Here is a 19,379-nt window from a genome sequence, read left to right as displayed (position 1 = left end):
CTTTCAACCTAGAGTCGACTACATTCCATCTGCAGGGGTACGCCTGTCAACCACGTGCCGTCTGTCATTCCGTCATGGAGCAGGGCGCATTGAGCGCATTGAGCCCCAACAACCGCAAGCGGTGGTACTCCAAGTGGAACCAGGAAGGGCTCTGCTTCGGCCCGCACTTCCAGTCGCTCTCGACGCTGAAGACGGACAGTGCTCGCGAGCGACGCGAGGCCAGCGGCACCACCGGGATCGAACCGGAGATCGCCGCCGGCCCGTACGAGTTCTACCCCGTGCACCCCATCACCATCGACGCCGCGATCCAAGCCGCCTGTCTGAGCGGTTGCGCCGGCCACATCGCCGCGCTCAAGGTCTGGCTCCCCGTCTTCATCTCGAGCACCCGCATCGACGCCACCGTCTACGACGCCAGCGGCGCGCCCGTCGTCGACATGAAGGATTCCCGGATTGCGCTCTACACGGGCAAGAGCGCCATGGCGGCCCCGGTCGAGCCGCAGAAGATCGACAAGGACGATGCCGACGCCAGTATCCTCGATACGCCGATGGATCCGTACACGCAGCGCCAGCCAACTCTCCGCGTGCAGTGGAAGCCCGGTGCGACGCGCTTGTACCCCGAAGCGGCGGAGCAGCTGCGCGCCTACGTCACGGAGTTCGTAGAGCGACAGCACCCGGACATCCGCCACGATGAGAGCATGGCCACCATCGGCGCTCTACTCGCGCTGCAGGGCCACAAGACGCCCCGCATGCGCGTACTGGAGCTCGATGGAGATGCGAAGGGCTACAAGGCCGCGCAGTGGATGAACATGCTCGGCCGAGGAGCTGCCTTCCCGCTTTGCCGGCCCTGGCACGCTGGCCACCTCAACGCAGATGGCGAGCTTTCCATCAAGGACGGTGCTGAGGGTCCCTTTGAGGTTGTCGTCATTCCCAGGGTAAGTGTTCCCCCTAAACTCATGACTGGAGGTGCTCGGTTACTGGATTAGCAATGTTATAGCACTCCACCTTCACGGCTCAGGACGACTCTGCCACCCAACAGCTCATCACATCCTTGGTGACCGAGCAGGGTGTCGTCTTGGCCCGCAAGTGGGATGTTGCCGAGAAGGACCTCCGGGACTCCGGGTTTGACGTCTACGACGCTGGAAAGCAAGTCCTGCACGCCGTGCGTCCTGTACCGGCAACAGACCTTCAAGGGCGAAGGGCCCTGATTTTGGTAGGACTCTCTCCTCTTTATTTCTGTGACATATTTCCGCCTTCTCCGAGACCCTATCGACGTATCTGCTTGAGAAGACGGGAGTGGCTGATGCCAACATCCTCCCCATCAGCCAGATCCAGACAGTGGAGGTCAAGGAGACCGACATCTGCATCTCCCTGGTCGAGACAGAAAAGGAGTTCCTGGCCACCATGTCTCCGGAAGATATGGACAACCTCCGCGCCGTAACCCATACCGCCAACGACCTCCTCTAGCTCACCCGATCCAACATGCTCGGCGCAACCCCCGACCGTACCCTCACGCTATCGAGCGGTCTCTCGCGCGCCCTGATGCTGGAACGACCCACCCTGCGCTGGTCGGTGCTCGACGTCGGCCACGCCCAAGACCAACCAGGTCTGCGGCAACATTGTCAGCGCCCTCATGCCGCGCTACGACAAGGACGATTGCGAGTTCATCTCGGTCGACAACGTCCTGCGCGTCAGCCGTTACAGCCCCGACTTCGCAACCAACTCGCTCTTCCGCCAGCCCCTTGAGCCGCAGGACGTCAAGACCGAGAAGAAGCCCCTGGGCGCGCTCGGACCTGCTCGTCTGGCCATCAGCCGGCCAGGAGTGACTGATAGGATCCACTTCCGGCAGCTCCGCGAGCCCGAGGGCGAGCAAGCGACGCCGGCGGGCTATGTCGACATCGGGCTCAAGGCCGTGAGTCTCAATGCCAAGGAGGTGTACGCCATGAGCGGCCGCGTTGAGACGCGCCAGAAGACCACCGGCTTCGACTTCTCCGGCGTCGTCACCTCGGTCGGTTCCGGCGCCAACGGCTCGCTCAAGGTAGGCGACCGCGTGGTAGCCTACGCCCCCTTCCACGTCGGCACGACCGCCCGCATCCCCGCCGGCTGCGTCCATCGCCTGCTCGACCACGAAGACTTCACCGTCATGCCCACTTTGTTGCTGGTCTACGCGACCGCGCTCTACGTCCTGAATGACCGCGCCCATCTCCAACCCGGTGAGTCCGTCCTCATCCACGCCGGCTCCGGCTCCGGCGGCGTCGGCGTCGCGGCCATCACCCTCGCCCTCAACATGGGCGCGGTGGTCTACACCACCTGCGGCTCGCAGGCCCAGCGGGTCTACCTGGTCAACGAGCTCGGCATGGATCCCTCTCACATGTCAGGCGTACCGCTTCTTCGGGAACAAGGACCGCGTCGGCAAGGTCGTGATTTCCATGGAGAACCCCAAGGCGCGCGTGCCCGTCGCGCCGCCCGTGTACTTGAACCTCTTTGATCCGGAGAAGGTTTAACTCCTGATCGGATGTGTTGGAGGGCTTGGTCGAAGTCTGAGTCGATGGATGGTAACTCGCGGGGCTCGCAAGTTCGTGTTCCTCGGCCGCTCGGGGGGCTGACAAGCCCAGTGCTCGGGAACTCGTTACGCGACTGAAACAGAGCGGTGCTGCTGTCGATGTGGTGCGCGGAGATGTCTCTAGCGCCGAGGATGTAAAGACCGCAGTCGCGGCCTGTGTCGCTTCCGGGGGAAAGGTTGGCGGTGTCGTTCAAGCCGCCATGGGCCTGCACGAAGCTCTCTTCACCCGCATGCCCAACTCCGCTTGGTAAGTTCACTACCCCCCTCCCATCCGCCTTCTGAATAGGTATCAATAACAAAGAACCTCCCGCGGTGCACTTTTTCTAGTTTCTGCTAGTTGTACAAACCCGTTTTTCCTAGTCTTGTAGATAGATTTCCTTTCTAGAATTTGATTGACCGTTGTGCATCTCACATCTCGCACTTTAACGTTGCCCACTGCCGAGGTGATAGCATGTTGACGTGATGTCTTATGTAAATGGATAGATTCCGGTTGTGTGTTGCGAAAGGTCTCGGCATCATGTGACACTGTCTGTATAGATGCGCGTCGACTATGTGGAAATACAAAACTCACCTCTATGTACCCGCATTTCTCAAAGAGACAGCTTTTTATTGAAGGTTTGTTCGGCACCTGGGCCCTGGTGGCTAACAACACTTGGCCGCTCTGCTTTGGTAGTACATTGACTACTCGAAAATGCAGAAGGTATACGAGTTTTAAACCTCCTGTCCACCGCAGAGGCGGCCTAAAAGCAGAGTAGGCGGCTCGCGGACGCAACGGAATCTCCGCGCATGTGTGGATGATGATCCGCTCTTTGCCGCTTACCCCTATTTCTGGGAAACCTAGAAAGGGGCAGGCCGGTGGCCCCGCACGAGTTCCTGCGCCGAGCCGACTCCGAGATGGCTAGCCACGGCACTGTCGCCTACGAAATCCGCGACCCGATCCCCTCGTCGGAACTTTGCAAAGGCCTACTAGACGTAAACATAAACATAAACAAGCCTGAGCTGGTAGCGCTCCATCTCATCCGTTTAATTCTAGAGCATGATACGTTCGTCGTGAACCAGAGCGCTCGCAAAGCTTAAAACCCCAATCAATGGCGACATCAGGCGGCATTTAAGGGATTTGATACCACGAACTAAACTTTCGCATAAATAGAATACTGGCTCCGTTATATGTCCTCTTCTGCTTCCTCTGGAACCTAGACTGTGTGAAACGTCGCAAAACGTCGTAGTATAGATCACCCCAACCCAACATGACGACAACATCGCCTGGCGCTGGCGGAGAAGCCGCATCGCGTCTGAACTTGATGGACCTGCCCGGCGAGCTCAGAAACGAAATCTGGGAGCTGTCGGTCCCCACCGACCGCGTCCTCATGATCAGCATGTTCGACTACAGCGCCAAGCCCCTGCCCCCGCCCGCCATCGCCTGGGTCTGCCGCGAATCCCGCTCCGTGGCTCTCCATCACGGCCGCCCTTACACTTTTCTGGACCCCGCCGACGCGGACATCGACCCCAGCTTCCCCGAGGACGATATCGGCGACAACGATAGCGACTACCAGACCCCGACGACGACCTGGTTCTCGCCCGCCCTCGACCGTGTGCTGTTGGCCGTGACGGGCTACCGCCGCTTCCGCGGGCCGGGCCAGTCTCTCGGCGCTCTGGCCCTCGACGCGCAGCACGTCCTGGTCCAGACCGAGGCCTTCTTCGCGGGCGCCGGGCGCACGCTGCCGCGGGGCGCGGGGGCCCAGCTCGTCCGCAGCGGCCTCGAGGCGTTCCCCAACGCGCGCAGCATCGGCGCGGTGCGCGTGGGGTTCATGGTCCGGGACGGGCACAAGGCCAAAACGCGGGCGCGGGGGCGGGGGCCGCGCGAGGTGTGGGGGTGGGTGTACGACGGCCGCGGAGGCGACTACCGGCCGCTGGGGAACTGCAAGGGGCGGGACCTGGAGCCGAGGGTCCGGGTCGTGTCGGATCCGGCGTTTGTGCGCGCGCTCGAGAGCGCGCATGCGCGGCTGACGGCGCCGTGCAGTTGTTGGTTTGATGAGGGGGAGGGGCCAGGTACGGGTGGCGGCGAAGCTGATAGCAGTGGCGGTGAGGTAGCAGTCACCGGCGTTGGCGACAGCGACAGCAATAGCGGCGAGGAGCCTCTCTGGGAACACCAAGAAAACCCAATGGACCACCATCTTGACCATGGCCTTTCGGGGCTGTGGTCGCCCCCTTGGGCTGCCACGATCTCCCTGAGGAGCTATGGAAACTGCTGAACATGTGGTCCCTGTCACGACAGAGACAATGGACCCCCATGTCAGGACCGTTGCCCCTCGCGTTGGCGGAGGGCCATGAATGGGCCCAGAAGCGCCGTGCCTTGATCGCGGCCATCGCAGAACAGGCGCCTCACGTCTACGCGGCCGAGATGAAGGTCTACAGCGACGGCACGTTCGGCGCTTCGGCCATACCGAACTGCGTGCCCAGGGGACGAGGAGGGGGCCCTGGCGGATGTGGCCGGCTCCGAGGTGAAGAGCTCGTGGACAGGCTTTACTTACTAAATCTGTATTAAGCGTTTTGTCAAGGTCGCCTCCTGGACACTATCACTGTCGGGGCGGCATCAGCTGGCGTTTGACTAATCTAGGATTTGGGGACAAAAGTAAGAAAAATATAATGGATATGGATCGGATTACATTTTACCACAAGACGAACACGGTGATAAAGTCAAAGGAGAAGGGAGCGTATTGGCATATTTCAAAAAACATCATTGATGAAAAAGGAAAAATGCAAAAGAAGAGGGCGGCTCAAGGCGAACTCGAAATCCATGCCTCCCGGAAATTGGGCGTAGACGACTACTTCCTGGCGACTACTTTTACCCACTCAGCTATTGTGCCTACATCCCCGAAGGAAGAATCGGCTGAGCATCACGGCAGGGAACGTCTGATGGGAAATTCAGGTGCTGTCAGGCATTATGAGGTAGGCCTACCTACCTAAAGTGGCAGTGGCAGCTTGGGTGCGAATGGGGGCATTGTTGTCAAGCTACCTAGGTACGTACCTGACTGGAAGAGGGGACGTTAGAGCGGTGGGAGACGGGGAAGGGGGGACAATCGCATATGCTTCACATTGTAGTCACTGTTGCTGGGCAGGGAGGTAAGCGGCTTTCGGGGGGATTATTCTTCTTCTCCCAGTGATTGTTCCTTATCCGCCCAGTCTATCAGCAGTAATTGTCCGTACAGTCTACAACTTGTGTTTATTCTGTTTCTGGACGTCTTGCTTATTCTGAGCAGGGTTGTATCAACCTCCGAGGGCTGTTACGCTGTACTGTCAACTGGGGCTCTCGCCCACCCCCTATCTGTCTGCCAGAGCTGGCATTAGGGCCATTCAGGTGGTGCTTCAGAGGGCTATCCCACATAGCCAACAGACGAGTCCATGTCACAGACTGACTACCCGCGAGTTTGGTGATATTTGTCCACTTGGAAGTCGGTTGACTGCCATTGTGGTATGTCAATCTCCCGGGACCCCTGAAGGACCAGCTGCAATCCACTCCAGCCCAAATAGGCAACATGTGCGCCGAACCTTCCTGTACCTAATCACCAACTCCATCTTTGGGTGACACCCCAAATTATTACAAATACGATACAGACGCTGGCTGCTGCTACGAATACACCTACAATTAGGCATTCGCCCAAATCCTTCACGCCACCCCAAGACTACCTACCCATCTGACCAGGAGCAGGCTGGCAATCATAGAAGCAGAACGGTACTATGCCTCCTGTAACTGAGGAAAGCCTTCATCGCCATGTACTCCAAAAATCCATGTAAAGAAACATGAGCCCGCGGCCTGGACAGTAATGCCACCTGTTGCCACTGTCGTGACAAAACGAATGCCTGTACCTCACCCACGTGACCACACTGAGAACATGATATGCCGTATTCTGTCCGTAGCCAGCCCTCATGAATAAAACCGATTGCTAGTCTTCTAAGCTACAGCTTCTCAGAACCGCATGATGTAAATCATATAGCATTCGCCACTCATGCTCCCTGAAAGCTGACAGAATGCTGGGCTTTGACGGATGAGCTGAGTGTAAAGGGGAGACCAAAGATCGGTCGACTTACCATCACGAGCGACAGGCTTCCATCAAACACGGCGTCACATCAATCATCACACGACCAATCACTTATTTCGTCACGGACAGGACACTACCGGGAACATCTCAAGACCATGAGCAACTTGGTATGGCATCATCTCCCAGAGCAAGCAGCAGAAGAGGGAAAGGTCATATAAGTCAATAATTCGTGCCAGGAGACTCGCTTTGCCTGCCAAATGGTAGGTAGGTGCTATACAAATGTACATAAGTGGAGACTTAACGAAGGTTGGCTCTGGCCCTCCAAACGTCCCCTGGTACCGACCCGACCATTTGTCACAATTTTCCAGATATCCTGTGTGTGTGTGTTTCTTTTCGTTTTGGGCTGCCTCGCCCCGATCGTCAAAAGCTGGACTTTCGTGCCCAAAGGCTCGAATATACACCCGCCAACGCCATGCTGAGAAAAAAAATTGGAAGCGATAATAAGACATTTATTCGTACAACAGAATGGCCCCCCTTGGTCATCGTGCGGGGCCTCAGGCCTCAAAGACGCTCTTGCCTTCGCGCCGGTTGAGCTCTCGGAGCACGGCCACGACGCCGTTGGAGCGGAGCCTCTCGAGAACCATCTTCATGCCGTCGCGAGACTTGATGATCTGGTCGTCCGTCTTGTTCGAGGCAATGGACTCGATGCTGCTCTGGATGCGCTTGGCGCCCCAGCCCGAGATCCATCCGAAGCGGCCTCGGGAATTCTCCTCGTTGGCGGCGGCCTTGTCGGTCTTGCGACTGCCGAGGCTGGACCGGTAGGAGAAGGTGGTGGAGACCCAGGTGTTGGGCGACAGGGGGCGGGCCACGGCGGAAGAGAGGGTCGAGTTGTCGGCCTGGTCGGGGGTGTGGCCGAGTAGTGCTGGGACTCGGTGACGCTCAGGACACCGGTGAAGTTGAGGTTGCGGCTCTCGGTCTTCATCCAGCCCTCCTTGATGTCGACGATGCTGTTCTCCAAGACGTAGCTCGACTTCTCGCCGGCACCGCCCGTCACGCTAGCGGGCAGCAGCTTGATGATGGCGGAGGGCATGCGTGACTTCTTGAGGTGGATGCGGGTGGTGTGGAGGCGGCCGGTCTCCGGGTCGACGTGGGAGTCGATGGTGTCGGTGGAGAGCACATGGGCGGAGAAGGGATTGAGTTGAGGGGAGTAGTACCGGAGGAAGAAGGCGAGGGTGACGGTCGGGAAGGGGTGGGTGTAGCTGTGGTTGGTCGTGTGCGTGAGAACCATGGTGGCGGTTGGGGCGGGAAGCGCTGAGCGAAGTCGGTTCGTGGGGGTTCGGAGTCGGATGCAACCGGTCGAATTGATCTCAATTGAATGCGAGGAGGATGGGATCGTGGTCGCACGGCCTTCTGATTCTCGACAGACAGACTTGGTTGGTCGGGGTGTGGTGGATTGGTGGATTGGGTGAGGCTGGATCGTCAGTCGCAGTCAAAGGCGGTCAAATTTTGCCTTGACATGACAGACGATGAAGGGAAGACGGAGGGGGGGATATAATGACAGGCAAAGAAGGGGAGAGAGCGGGGGAGGACGAGGAAGCTACTGGGCTTGGATCATTAGATGGAAATATTGCATGCGGACGGGTGTCACCACTGTCCTTTCCTTCCCACCCACGGCCTGAGAGTTGAGGTGGTGGTGGTGTCAATGTGTGTGGCCCCGACGCCAGACTCGAATGATGTCGAACAACGCCCCCCCTTGCGAAGAGAAAGTTGGGCCTAACCGTAGGCGGGAGAGCAGCAAGCGCCAAATGCGAATGCTCGTCTGCACGCTGCACACGCACTGGCAACTCGCAGGCTCGGCGACCGATACCTCCGCCCAGGCAGCTTCTAACGAGTTAATCCAGTCTCCCCGATTGGCTGGAGGTGTGCTCCGCCCCGCAGTAAGCTCTATCGAAGCCCTCCCATTGGCCCATGGTTGTCTTTTGGTCACGCGATGCGGGGGCTTGTTGCCTTTTTGGCCCGCTGCAAGCCTCGATTCAGGCCCGCCTGTGCCATCCAGTCCAGTCAGCCGAAACGTTCTGCCAAAGCCCAAGCAAGCACCAAGCTCGATCCCCTGGGTGGGTGGCCATTACCCCAGACTTCGCCCGGAACGGGTTTCGTGTGCGTGCGTGCGGCTCCATGGCCAGCCTGCCACTGGGACCTATGATGCCATCTGCTTTCGCTCCAATGCACAAACATCAATCGATTGCCAGCATCGTTTCTGTGGAAATGCAGAAGGCCCGGCATCGCCAATTCTGCTGACCGTCGTTTCTCGACATCTTTCGATCTTGTTTCGCATGCTGCATCTCTTTGTTTTCCGGATGGGTAACGGCGCTGCAGCGAAATGCGCGCACGAATCGCCGCATCAGACCACGCGTCTTACGATCATCTCGGCGAGATCTCAACTGGGTGGATCTGGGCCGCATCGGTCCGATGAATCAGCAGCCCCCCATTGATATTAACTGCCAGCACGCTGCACACCGTTGCTGCCCATGTTTGGCAATATACCATATCCTTATGAAGCGTGATTGATCGACGGATAGTGGCTGCTGCTGAGCGAAGCGGACACAGGATGTCGTCGCTTGTCGCGCTTTGGGTGCTACATGTCAGCGCATCGTACGGTACGCTGGAATCGAGCCACGTCTGCCCATTGTGCCTGGGCCCCGACCGCTGCGAGTCGGGTGTAACCAGGACTCCAAAAGTCCAAATGCCCTTCGCCAGCAAATGCGACGATTGCCCTGACTCTGGACTCTGGACTCTTCTCCACTTCTTGCAGATTAGCTTTGCGGGAGTTAAGCTTACTTCGACCCCGGGCAGTCCCCGGCTGCTGCCCGGTGCTGTGCCGTACGTAGTCGTATGTGCGGTGGATGGTCTGAGTCATGAACCGGTTGCCAACCCATGGCCTCCGATTGGCACAGCTAGCCACCTGCGTCTGTCGTCGGGAGCGGCTCGAGGTGGATCTCTTTTCGTACACTGCATCGGATTCTCAATATGGCAAGATGTCTCTGCGCCTCCATCCGTTCCGCTCAATTAGGGGCAGGCTGGGAGAATGGACATGGTCTGTATTTGCGTCTCAATCGAGCGGAGTCTACCATGCGTCTCAACCAACTGAACTCTCTTGGTCGTGCTGCATATTACATCTATCCAGAGTATCTTGACTGCCCACGCGACTGGACTGAGCATATTCCCATTGGTCCCCGCGATATTCGACGCCAGGTACCGTCTCCTTTCTTACCCCGTCAGCCACGGTTCCATCAAATCCAGGGCAGACTGGTTTCCTCCTACACGCGCTGACAAACATTGAATCGAATCGTACTCTCTGATGACTTAGGTGGCCAGCCAAACCCTATCTCGAGTCAACTGTACTCACTATCTCTGACGAGTATGCATCACATGTCTACTGGGCTGTATTATTGCTGATTGGTCAACCTAGTAAAATGTAAAGCATAACATGATTCGAGTCTTCATGCCATCAATTCACCCAACTTTCCAAGGTTGAAAAGGAGCCTTGGCTTTGGCCGGAGAGGTGGAGCGACCCTGTCGCCTCGAATAAACGAACTAGTCCAGTCCTCATCATCACCGCACATGTAAGCTGGGTAAAAGTTTTGGCAGCAACATTTAGCCAATGCAATTGCCAGACGCCAATGCCAAAGTACCGGGCGAACGAAAGACGACAGTTCGAGCCTCGCTGTCGGCGTGCAATGCTGAGAAGTCTCCCTAGAAAGATATAGTCGACTTCTGAAGCTCCAAATGCATGGTTAGATTCAGGGGATTGAGTTTACTCCAGCCGAGGTGTTCAGAACTTTTGAAAGCCCAGAACGTCATTTGGTCGAAAGAAACGTCCTCGCAGCCACTGGGCCATGGTGCCATCGGGAGCGGGAGCGCCGACGAGCTCCGCAAATCTGCAACGGCGCCGCAAACTTTGCGAAACAAGGTTTTTTCAGGAGCGAAAAATATCGAGATATAAATACGAGTTCCAACTAGTTGTTTCTCGACATACCATCTCCCCCTTCTGTTCGTCTACGAAAGCACATAGCGATCCTTCGAATACGGGGTAATCCTTTGCACTTGGAAAACCTCGGCGTTGTTTGGCCTTTTAAACCAGAGACCTTCGACTCTAGCATGTTTGAAAGGCGCAGAGTGCGGCTGCAAGCCGCCTCGCGATGACGTCGAGGTTGTGGCGGGAATGTGTTGTTGTGAGGGAAGGAGTGTCGTCCGTCCTGGGGCTCCCAGGAAGGCGCGCCTTCTCTCCGCAACCCAGTGGGGATTCCAAGCAAAGGAGAACCGATACCTGTGATGAGTTGAACGGCTTACGCAACACTTGAAGAAGCAGTCTATCTATTCGAGAGATCTGTCTTCCTAGTTGCTTTGCCGCGTGACTGAGGTATCCATCATCTTCACCCTCTAGCCGAGTGGCTAATCGACGTATCACAGTTGATGTATATATATATATATCACAACCGAGGTATATCCCAGATTGATGGACGCAGGCCATAGTGCTCATGTTGGTCTTGTGTTGATGAGTATTTGGAACTATTAGACGCCACTCAGATGGTTGATGCGATTCATGAGATGCCGTGTTTTCTACCGGTTGGTCATATGGGATATCAACTTTTTGCCTCTTTGTTCGTATCAATAAACCACCAATCTGCACTGACCCAAATGCCGTGCAACAAGCCAGGAAACCCATGTGACTTGAGATACCACTGGCTTGGTCGTATGCAACTCCCCATGCCCATGTTGTACACCTGGGGAAGGCGGGAAGACGTTGCAGTATTTGTATTTGGGCGCCCCACCCAGCCGCAGAGAGGTTTGCAAAGGAACCCTCGCTTCCATCGTCAACTCGCCGTGCCGTCTCACGATGCTGGATCCATTTGTGGTTTTGATCGGAAACTATCTGGTGACCTGACCTGGTGTTTGCACGTTGCATGTTGGACATGCAGCCAGCAGTGAGTGGCGGCGATACCTAATCAGAAGAGCATCACCGCCAAGGCCCCCGATCTCACGCAAGCTGCAACCTCAACAGCTGCACCGCCTCTTACGCAGTGGGCAAGGGACAGGCCGATCGATTTCCCTTTCTTGCATTCAGGCCCCCTCGCGCCTGTCCTGTTCGGGTTAGCCCTGCCAGCGCTGTGGGTACGCGACCAGCTGCCGCGCTTCGACCGCTGCCTGGCATTCGCCCGGGACAACTCACGATGTGGGGGCGGTGGGAATTGCGCCGGGCGCCCATGGATTCCGACCTGCCAACACTGCACCGGTTTTCGCCTCGCCTTCATTTCTCTGCGCCGCAATCCCCTGGTTTCTCTTGACAACCCCCGTCAAAGGCCCCATATATCGCCATGGCCCCCATTTGTCACGGCCTGCCCACCTCCGCCAAACAACATGGCATACAACGCCCTAAGCACCTCGATCCCGCCAGACCGAAGGCTGGATGGCCAGACTTCTTCCTACTCTTCTGCCACCATGACGGGCACCAAAGACACCCCGTCGAGCCTGTCGCAGACGCAAATGGCTGATGTCCCTTTGTCGGCAGCAGGAGATCCTCCTCGTCAGGACGCCAATGCGAAATCTCATGGTCGCCCCGGCGCCCCGGCGCCCGCGCGAACCCGGTATCGCGTCTTTACGCACTTCCAATGGGAGATCCTCTCCATCCTCCTGAGCATCGGCATCATCGTCGCCATGTTTGTGCTCTTGGCCGAGTACAATGGCAAGATCGTGACCGATTGGCAGTTCCCAATCAACCTGAGCACGCTGCTGGCTCTGTTGGCCACCATCATGCGCGCCGTTCTGTTCGTCCCCATCACGTCCATCATCTCCCAGGCCAAGTGGAAGTTGTTCGGCACCGACAAGCCGCGCCCACTGCAGGATCTACAAGACATCGACCAGGGCAGCCGGAGCTTGATTGGGGCCATCAACATTGTGCCCCTGGCCGCGAGAGCCAGCGTTCCGACCCTGATAGCGGTGATGCTGTCCATCGTATCGCTCGGCATCGGCCCCTTCGTCCAGCAGGCCATCGGCACGGAGCCGTGCGCCCAGGCCGTGGACGGCCAGGCGATGGTTCCCTACACGCACTTCGTCGAAAGCACGCGGGAGGTGTCACCCCAGGCCGCCGGGAAACAACAAGAAATCGCGATCATGATGCGCAATGCTCTGGAGACCCTGCCGCAGGACCAGGGCAACGGCATACGCTTCCAGTGTTCGACGGGCAACTGCACGTTTGACAACGGAAGTCCGGCCTGGAGCCATCAGCGCCCCGGCAACGGACCCAGGCGCAACGGCTCGTCCGTGTTCTCGACCATGGCCATGTGCCACAAATGCCTCGACGTGATCGACTTCGCACAGTTCAACCTGACCGAGCAACCTGCGGCCGTGTCCGGCCGTTTGCCCAACGGGCTGCGCGTGCGGGTGGGCGGCAACGGGCCCTTGCCTTATAAACCCGACCTGCTCAACGTCATGACGGGAGACCTCCGCTGGGCGGAAGACAAGATGGACCCGGAAACGAAACACCTCGCGAGTGTGGCGGTGGGCAACATCACCATGTTCACGACGAGCATCGACGAAGACGATGAGAATATGAGCAACACCGAACGCCTAAACAGCGTGGTCGCTTCGACCTGCATACTGTACGCCTGCGCCCGGACCTACGACGTCTCCATTGCCAACGGCGAGCTTTCCGAGGAATTGATAGACACCACGCCGGCGAGCACCGGGCCACAGCAATTGGCTATCTTATACCCAGACGCCGATTTCGTCGTCAAGATGAGTCCCTGCTGGGTGGGCGATTTCGTCTACACCAGCAACGAAACCAACGCATCCGGCGGCGACAACTGGTTCTGCTCTCGTAACGGCGGCAGGGACCCACCAATCCCGGGTGATGAGTGCGGCGGCATCCCCGATGTCGAGAAGTGCTACTACCGCCAGTCGGCGAAACATGCCGTCGGCATGGCGGGGGCCTTCCGGGAAGTCTTCACCTTGAATTGCGACGACAACCGAGGCTTCTACTGCATGGACTCCGAAAACAAGCTGAGTGGAAATGGCGCCTGGGCCGAGGCGTTCTACGCCACCAACATCACGAGCCAAAAGATCGAGGACTTCTTCGCGTCCCTGGCCACCACCATCTCGAACCGCTACCGCATGACCTTTGGCGGCAGCAAACCCAACTTCATCCGGTCGATGCGGGAGCCGCCGTACGGCCAGGTCCGGGGGTTGGTGCACCAGACGAATGCGTGCAATGTCGTGCGGCTCGAGTGGCTGGCCTTCCCGACCGCCATCATGGCCCTCACGCTCGTCATCCTGCTGTGGACCATGGCGGAGTCGTGGATGCGGCGCAAGGATCGGCCGGTCTGGAAGGATAGCATCCTGCCGTTCCTACTATACAGCCACCGGTTCAAGCGTGATGCGGGCGACGCGGGTAGCCCGACTGTCGTTCAGGAGAGCCACCATGATACGTATGGGGTTAGTTCACCCTCGGCATCATCAGCACCGCCAACAAGTGATAACAAGACGCTTTTGGAGGCTGGGGAGATGGAGGATATCGCGCGCGGCGTGCAGGTCCGGTTCGAATGGCCCCTGACCGGGAAGCGTAGGGACGCCGAGGTCGACTCGCTGCTGCAACAGTAGCGTCGTCGTGGAGTAGAGATGTAGAATACGGAAATTGCGTGATGGAGCCTTTGGATTTTGTCATACCAGCGCCGCCTCTAGGACCGGGGTTAGTTGGAATAGCAACCCCTGTATGAAACATAAGACTCAGATACCCCCAAACAAGGAGACATAGATCTAGACCAAAGCGCAGGCTTTAGCATTCCCCTTGCACCGTTTGAAAAGATACATGAAGAAAAGGGGCATGTGCTCGGATCAACCCCGACCAGGCTGGTATACGCCGGTGTGGGGTGCTGAGAAGGGCGGTAGCGATAGGGGGGAGACGCATGCTGTGTATTGGTGTAGGGAGGTACGATGTTGCAGATGAGTGTCGCTCTGAAGGCAAAACCTCCGAGTTGGGAGAAGCCTTCTTCCCCTATAGCAGTGAGCCGGAGAGACGGAGAGAAGCTGGCGCTCAACATGAAACTTTGCTAAGGATGGTGGCCTCCACACTGGTGGCTATTTGGGGGTTAGAAAATGTATAGAGAAAAAAGAAAAGGGGGAGGGAAGGGATCTTGGGAAGATGGAGGTCGGGGTTGTTGCTTGTTGTACGACAGAGAGCCCTTGACGACTTTGGTCTGTCTACTTGAGGCACCCCTCCCCCACGACCATTCTGGCTCTGAAGTTAACCTGTGAAATGGTTTCGACTCTCATGCGCCTAGTAAATTACAATCAAGGAGTCACAAACCTACATCCGATGCTGTTTTATCTCTGCCCCCCGACAGATTTCGCATCCCGGCGCAGGGGCCAGGAGCTGAAGCCTTGTATGAATATATTCACATCAACACATACAACATATCACAATCATGAAAACCAGATACGATACTCAATCATTTCTCCTCAAATAAGAAGATGTCAAAAAAAAGCAGAAAAGAAGAGGTCAGTTCAACCCTCCCTGCCCATCCCAAGCAAGACATCCCGTCCCGTGAGATTGTGCTGTGGAATGAAGGCCCCTGAACTGGTCCTGAACCCCTGATTCGTTACTTCAAGTTAAATCTCGTCACGATAGGACGCCTATGCTCGTTTGTCAGGTACGAGTGTGGCAAGTCTCAGGCCCGCGTAAATGCCGCCCGAGCCTACAAAGGCAGACGAGTCGCCCTAGAGCCCGGGAAGCGATGGTCAAGAAGGAGACTTCAGAACTTGGTACATGAGTTCCGTCTGAGTGGTACTACCAGAAACCCCTCAAAAGCTTCAACAGGTACGACTAGTAAGTAGTGTTACGGCAACTTGATGTATCACACAAAGGTAAATCACACAACCAACGAGCATCTTGTTTTTAGATTTTACTTCTTATTTGTCCTATGTGGCGTTTCATCAAAAGGGCTCGAAAGCCTCAAGGAATCAGGGTATCTGAGCTCGTATATACACGTAAACGTAAACAGCAATTCTTCCTCCGCCTCTAGAGTGATGACACACATTACTCGAACATTATACACAACACCACAGCCACACGAACCAATCTAACTTGCTTAGATGGTCTCGTCCATCCTCTCTTTCTTCTCGAGATCCGCCTGCACCGCATCCGGGTGCGGCGCGGCGGTGCCGATGCTGGACCAGCGGCCGTGGAAGAAGTCGGAGAGGCCCTTGGACGTGTTGCGGAGGTTCTCGGCGACGACCTCGCGGGTGGGCCGCTCGAACAGCTGGTCGATCTCCTCGAGCGTCTTGTTCTTGGTCTCGGGCATGAAGATGATCTGGTAGAACCAGCCGAGGACCGCAATACCACCGTAGAAGCCGAGCATGAGACCCTCGGGCCGCATGGCCTCCTGCATGGCCGAGAAGTTGTAGGTGACGATGAACGAGGCGAGGAACAGCAGCGCGTCCGACGTCGTCATGCCGTACGAGCGCAGGTAGGTCGGGTACACCTCAGATGGGATGACCCAGGTCAGGCAGGCGTAGCAGCCGAAGAAGCCCATGTAGAGAATCAGGCCGACCATGTACATGGCCGTGGTGCCCGACAGGTTGTGGATCTGGTGGCTCATGGCGATGAGGACGAGACCGACGAAGAAGCCGGGCAGCATCATGTTGGCCCAGAAGCGGCGGCCGAACTTCTCCATGTAGAAGATGGCGGGCATGGTGCCGAGCAGGAGGGAGCCGCCGCCGACGAGGGACATGTAGTTGGCCTTTTCGTCGTCGAAGCCGATCTGGCTCATGAGGACCGACATGTAGTACATGATGGCGTTGACACCGGTCAGCTGGCCGAGCAGGATCATGATGTTGGCGTAGATCAGGGCGCGGCGGGCGCGCGGGACGGTGAAGAAGTCGAGCCAGGGGAAGCGCTTGTTGGTGGCGCCCTCGGCGACGGACTGCTGCTCGTCGAGGACCGAGACCTTCATGACGAAGAACTCCTCGCGCGAGGCCTCGGTCTCGACGCCGCGGATGCGCTTCCAGACCTTGAAGGCCTCGAACGTCTTGCCCTTGTGCATGAGGAAACGGGGGGACTCGGGCAGGTACAGCATGCCGATGAGCATGATGGTCGAGAAGACGAGCGAGGAGCCGAGGATGTAGCGCCAGTTGCCGGGCACGTGCAGGAACATGGCGGCGACGGCGTAGCCCAGCACCTCGCCGAGGGCGATGTTGAACTGGTACAGCGAGACGAGGTTGCCGCGGACTTTGCGCTCGACGGTCTCGGCGACGTAGACGGGGACGGTACCGCCCTCCAGACCGACACCCAGACCGAGGATGACGCGAGAGGCGACAATCATACCTGATGAGAAGGACGCGGGTTAGTGAGATATTCAGGTAGTCTCGGGTGGAGTGATGTGTGCTTACCGAAGTTCATGGAGCCGGCCTCGATAGCGGCACCGATGGTGTACAGGATACAGGAGATGATGATGGACCAGCGACGGCCGAAGGTCTCGTTGCAGGGGCCCAAGATCAAGGCACCGCCGACGGCGCCGAGGGGCATGCCCGAGTTGACCAGACTGTTCTGGCGGGTGTCGAGGCCGAGGTCCTTGGGCAGGTACAGGTTGGCGCCCGAGATGAGGGACTGGTCGAGGCCGGACAGCAGACCACCCATGGAGGCGAAGGCGACGATGACCCAGGTGAAGTGGCGAGGGTCCTTGAACTGGAGGTCGAAGAAGCCGTTGCGGAGGCCGCCCTCGGCCGCGAGCTTCTGCTCCATCTCGTTGATCAGGGAGTCGACGACGGCGCCGCCGGCTTGGGCGACGGCCAGGGCATCTTTCTCGTTGAGGGCGGGCAGACCCTCATGGGGGTACTCGACCTGGTCGGTCCGAGCCTTTCCCCCAGAGCCGGGGGCTTGTGTTACCTCGGCCATGTTGGAGTGTGTGCGTGTGTGAATGTGCTTGGACTGACGACGGTATGATCGAGAGGAGCGAACACACACGGGACTAGGAGAGAAAGAGGGAAGGGAAGAAGGAGATGCCAGGGGAAGCTGAAGGCGGGCTTGGGAACCCTTTTGAGGCGTATTGGGAGCTGGAGAGCAGTGCAGACCGCCAGGAAGTTGGAGCGGCACTTGCCCTTGTCCTTTTAATACCCTGGTGAACTGTATTTGCTCTCTTCTCCCCAAAGGAGCCAGCCGCTCTCAACGTCTCATCGTGGTAGCTAGCAGCAGCCGTGAGTGCCCGTCACGAGATTGTTCAAGACGCGACGCCGTCATCATGGTGGGGACGTCGTCTACCTGCGTGTGCCCCCCGGGGAGAGTAAGACCGAAGTACCAGCGATTATGTCCACTGGGGCCCCAGCGGATCCCCTCGGACAAAGCAACCACTCTCCAGCTTTTGCCCTCAGCACATTTCCTGGAGTTTTGATGGAGCCCCGGGGGCTCTCTGGGGCACCCTCCGGCCATGCACCAGGAAGCCTAGAGCCTAGAGCCGAGAACTTGGCCCAAAGAGTCGACACATAACTGGGCCAGTCGTCGTATGGTTGCCGTGGTGAGATATTTGCGGATGGACAGATTTTTCTTCCCCCAGCCCAAGCAAAAGTCGGATCTCGCCCATGACCAAGATGTCGTATCGGCGCATTGAACGAAACGAATCGACGATCCACTCACTCCCTCTCAGCGACACCGGCTTTTCGGTCGGCTGGCTTTGTTGGCTTAGCTTTACCTTGTCTGCCCCTCTGCCCTACCATGGCGGCCATGTTCCCCCTAATTCAGTCAAGCAATAGCCAAGGACGGCACTGGTCGTCGCTAGGAGCTTCTTTCCGAGGCTAGCTAAGGATGTCGATTGCCTTGGCTGGCTCCCGGACGGAAGCTTCTTCAGGCCTTGGCTTGAACCTGGGACTGTTTGCCCTGTACAAGTAGCGGGAAAATGTTTTGTAGGAAAAGGTCTGTAGTGCGCGGCCATTTTACCCAGGTTGGGGGTGATGGTCGCAGTGCGGGCAACCCTGTCGGTCCGCCCCCTGTAAGCTGCAAGCTGGTTGGGGTGTTGGTTGATGACTGAGCCGTACTGACTCGCCGGCGCGGGGGCTCCTTACCAGAGACGGCCCACAGCGAGCCCACGTTCTGGCCGAAAAGGGCCCGGGGCTAAGTCAGGCGACTCGATCCGCGACAGGCAGACCGGCTCGAGGGACGACGGTTTGAGCAGGCCGAGCGGTGACTTGATTGTTTAGAGGGCAGGCCATTCTCCATTCGTGATTCCGATTGATTGCCGCGCCTTCACCGCGTCGACCGTGTCTCATCTTGGCAGGTCCCAGGTTTCAAGGATGGGCAGGTGCTATTAGGTAATGACGGACACATTGTCAACCGAAGCCCAAGGAGTATTCTAGCTGCTAGCATTTGCAGTCCAGGTCGGTGCGCGGACATCTCAGATTTGATATTGCATGGACTCCACCGCTCTGTTAATTTCTGGTTGATCGTGCAGAGTGGCATTGAATGGCGATCTGTCGGTTCAGCAGATACAGTGGGATTGGTAGGACGACAGTTCTGGACAGGTGCCATCGCTGATCAATGTCGGTTCTAGCCCGACCAGACGCTTGGAATGGCCTGGAGTTTGGGGTATGTGAGGGGAGATTTTGGGGAATTGACCGAGTGTGCCCGACAGACAATTGCGTGCGGAGACCCCGAGTTTCTGCACTGTTCAGCGGGTGTTGGACGTTGCAGTGGATGGAAACAGTGGACGATGAAAAACAGTGGGTGACGTATGGAG

At 57.6% G+C, this 19,379-nt stretch overlaps 7 protein-coding genes across 7 annotated transcripts; 5 read left to right on the top strand and 2 right to left on the bottom strand.

The window, feature by feature from the left end:
* Nucleotides 1–74: 74 nt before the first annotated feature.
* PG986_011459 (polyketide synthase) lies at nt 75–1,464 on the top strand (the record flags this gene model as incomplete). Its single annotated transcript, XM_066847681.1, has 3 exons — nt 75–932; nt 995–1,210; nt 1,261–1,464. The coding sequence occupies 3 exons, from the start codon at nt 75–77 to the stop codon at nt 1,462–1,464; spliced, it is 1,278 nt and encodes a 425-aa protein (XP_066697172.1).
* Nucleotides 1,465–1,479: 15 nt separating this feature from the next.
* On the top strand, nt 1,480–2,811 carry PG986_011458 (uncharacterized protein; the record flags this gene model as incomplete). Its single annotated transcript, XM_066847680.1, has 3 exons — nt 1,480–1,565; nt 1,624–2,467; nt 2,644–2,811. 3 exons carry the CDS (start codon nt 1,480–1,482, stop codon nt 2,809–2,811), a joined length of 1,098 nt encoding a protein of 365 aa, XP_066697171.1.
* A 996-nt stretch (nt 2,812–3,807) lies between these two features.
* Nucleotides 3,808–4,812, top strand: PG986_011457 (uncharacterized protein; the record flags this gene model as incomplete). Its single annotated transcript, XM_066847679.1, has 1 exon — nt 3,808–4,812. One exon carries the CDS (start codon nt 3,808–3,810, stop codon nt 4,810–4,812), a length of 1,005 nt encoding a protein of 334 aa, XP_066697170.1.
* Nucleotides 4,813–4,850: 38 nt separating this feature from the next.
* Nucleotides 4,851–5,105, top strand: PG986_011456 (uncharacterized protein; the record flags this gene model as incomplete). The annotated part of the gene is made up of 1 exon (XM_066847678.1): nt 4,851–5,105. One exon carries the CDS (start codon nt 4,851–4,853, stop codon nt 5,103–5,105), a length of 255 nt encoding a protein of 84 aa, XP_066697169.1.
* A 2,049-nt stretch (nt 5,106–7,154) lies between these two features.
* PG986_011455 (uncharacterized protein) lies at nt 7,155–7,888 on the bottom strand (the record flags this gene model as incomplete). Its single annotated transcript, XM_066847677.1, has 2 exons — nt 7,155–7,496; nt 7,538–7,888. 2 exons carry the CDS (start codon nt 7,886–7,888, stop codon nt 7,155–7,157), a joined length of 693 nt encoding a protein of 230 aa, XP_066697168.1.
* A 4,130-nt stretch (nt 7,889–12,018) lies between these two features.
* On the top strand, nt 12,019–14,256 carry PG986_011454 (uncharacterized protein; the record flags this gene model as incomplete). Its single annotated transcript, XM_066847676.1, has 1 exon — nt 12,019–14,256. The coding sequence occupies one exon, from the start codon at nt 12,019–12,021 to the stop codon at nt 14,254–14,256; it is 2,238 nt and encodes a 745-aa protein (XP_066697167.1).
* A 1,487-nt stretch (nt 14,257–15,743) lies between these two features.
* Nucleotides 15,744–17,548, bottom strand: PG986_011453 (MFS sugar transporter; the record flags this gene model as incomplete). The annotated part of the gene is made up of 2 exons (XM_066847675.1): nt 15,744–16,978; nt 17,044–17,548. The coding sequence occupies 2 exons, from the start codon at nt 17,546–17,548 to the stop codon at nt 15,744–15,746; spliced, it is 1,740 nt and encodes a 579-aa protein (XP_066697166.1).
* Nucleotides 17,549–19,379: the final 1,831 nt, after the last annotated feature.

Source organism: Apiospora aurea (genome assembly GCF_038362705.1).
Source record: "Apiospora aurea strain CBS 24483 chromosome Unknown utg000007l_segment0_segment0, whole genome shotgun sequence".
Classification (NCBI taxonomy): domain Eukaryota; kingdom Fungi; phylum Ascomycota; class Sordariomycetes; order Amphisphaeriales; family Apiosporaceae; genus Apiospora; species Apiospora aurea.
This window is presented reverse-complemented; position numbering and strand designations above follow the sequence as displayed.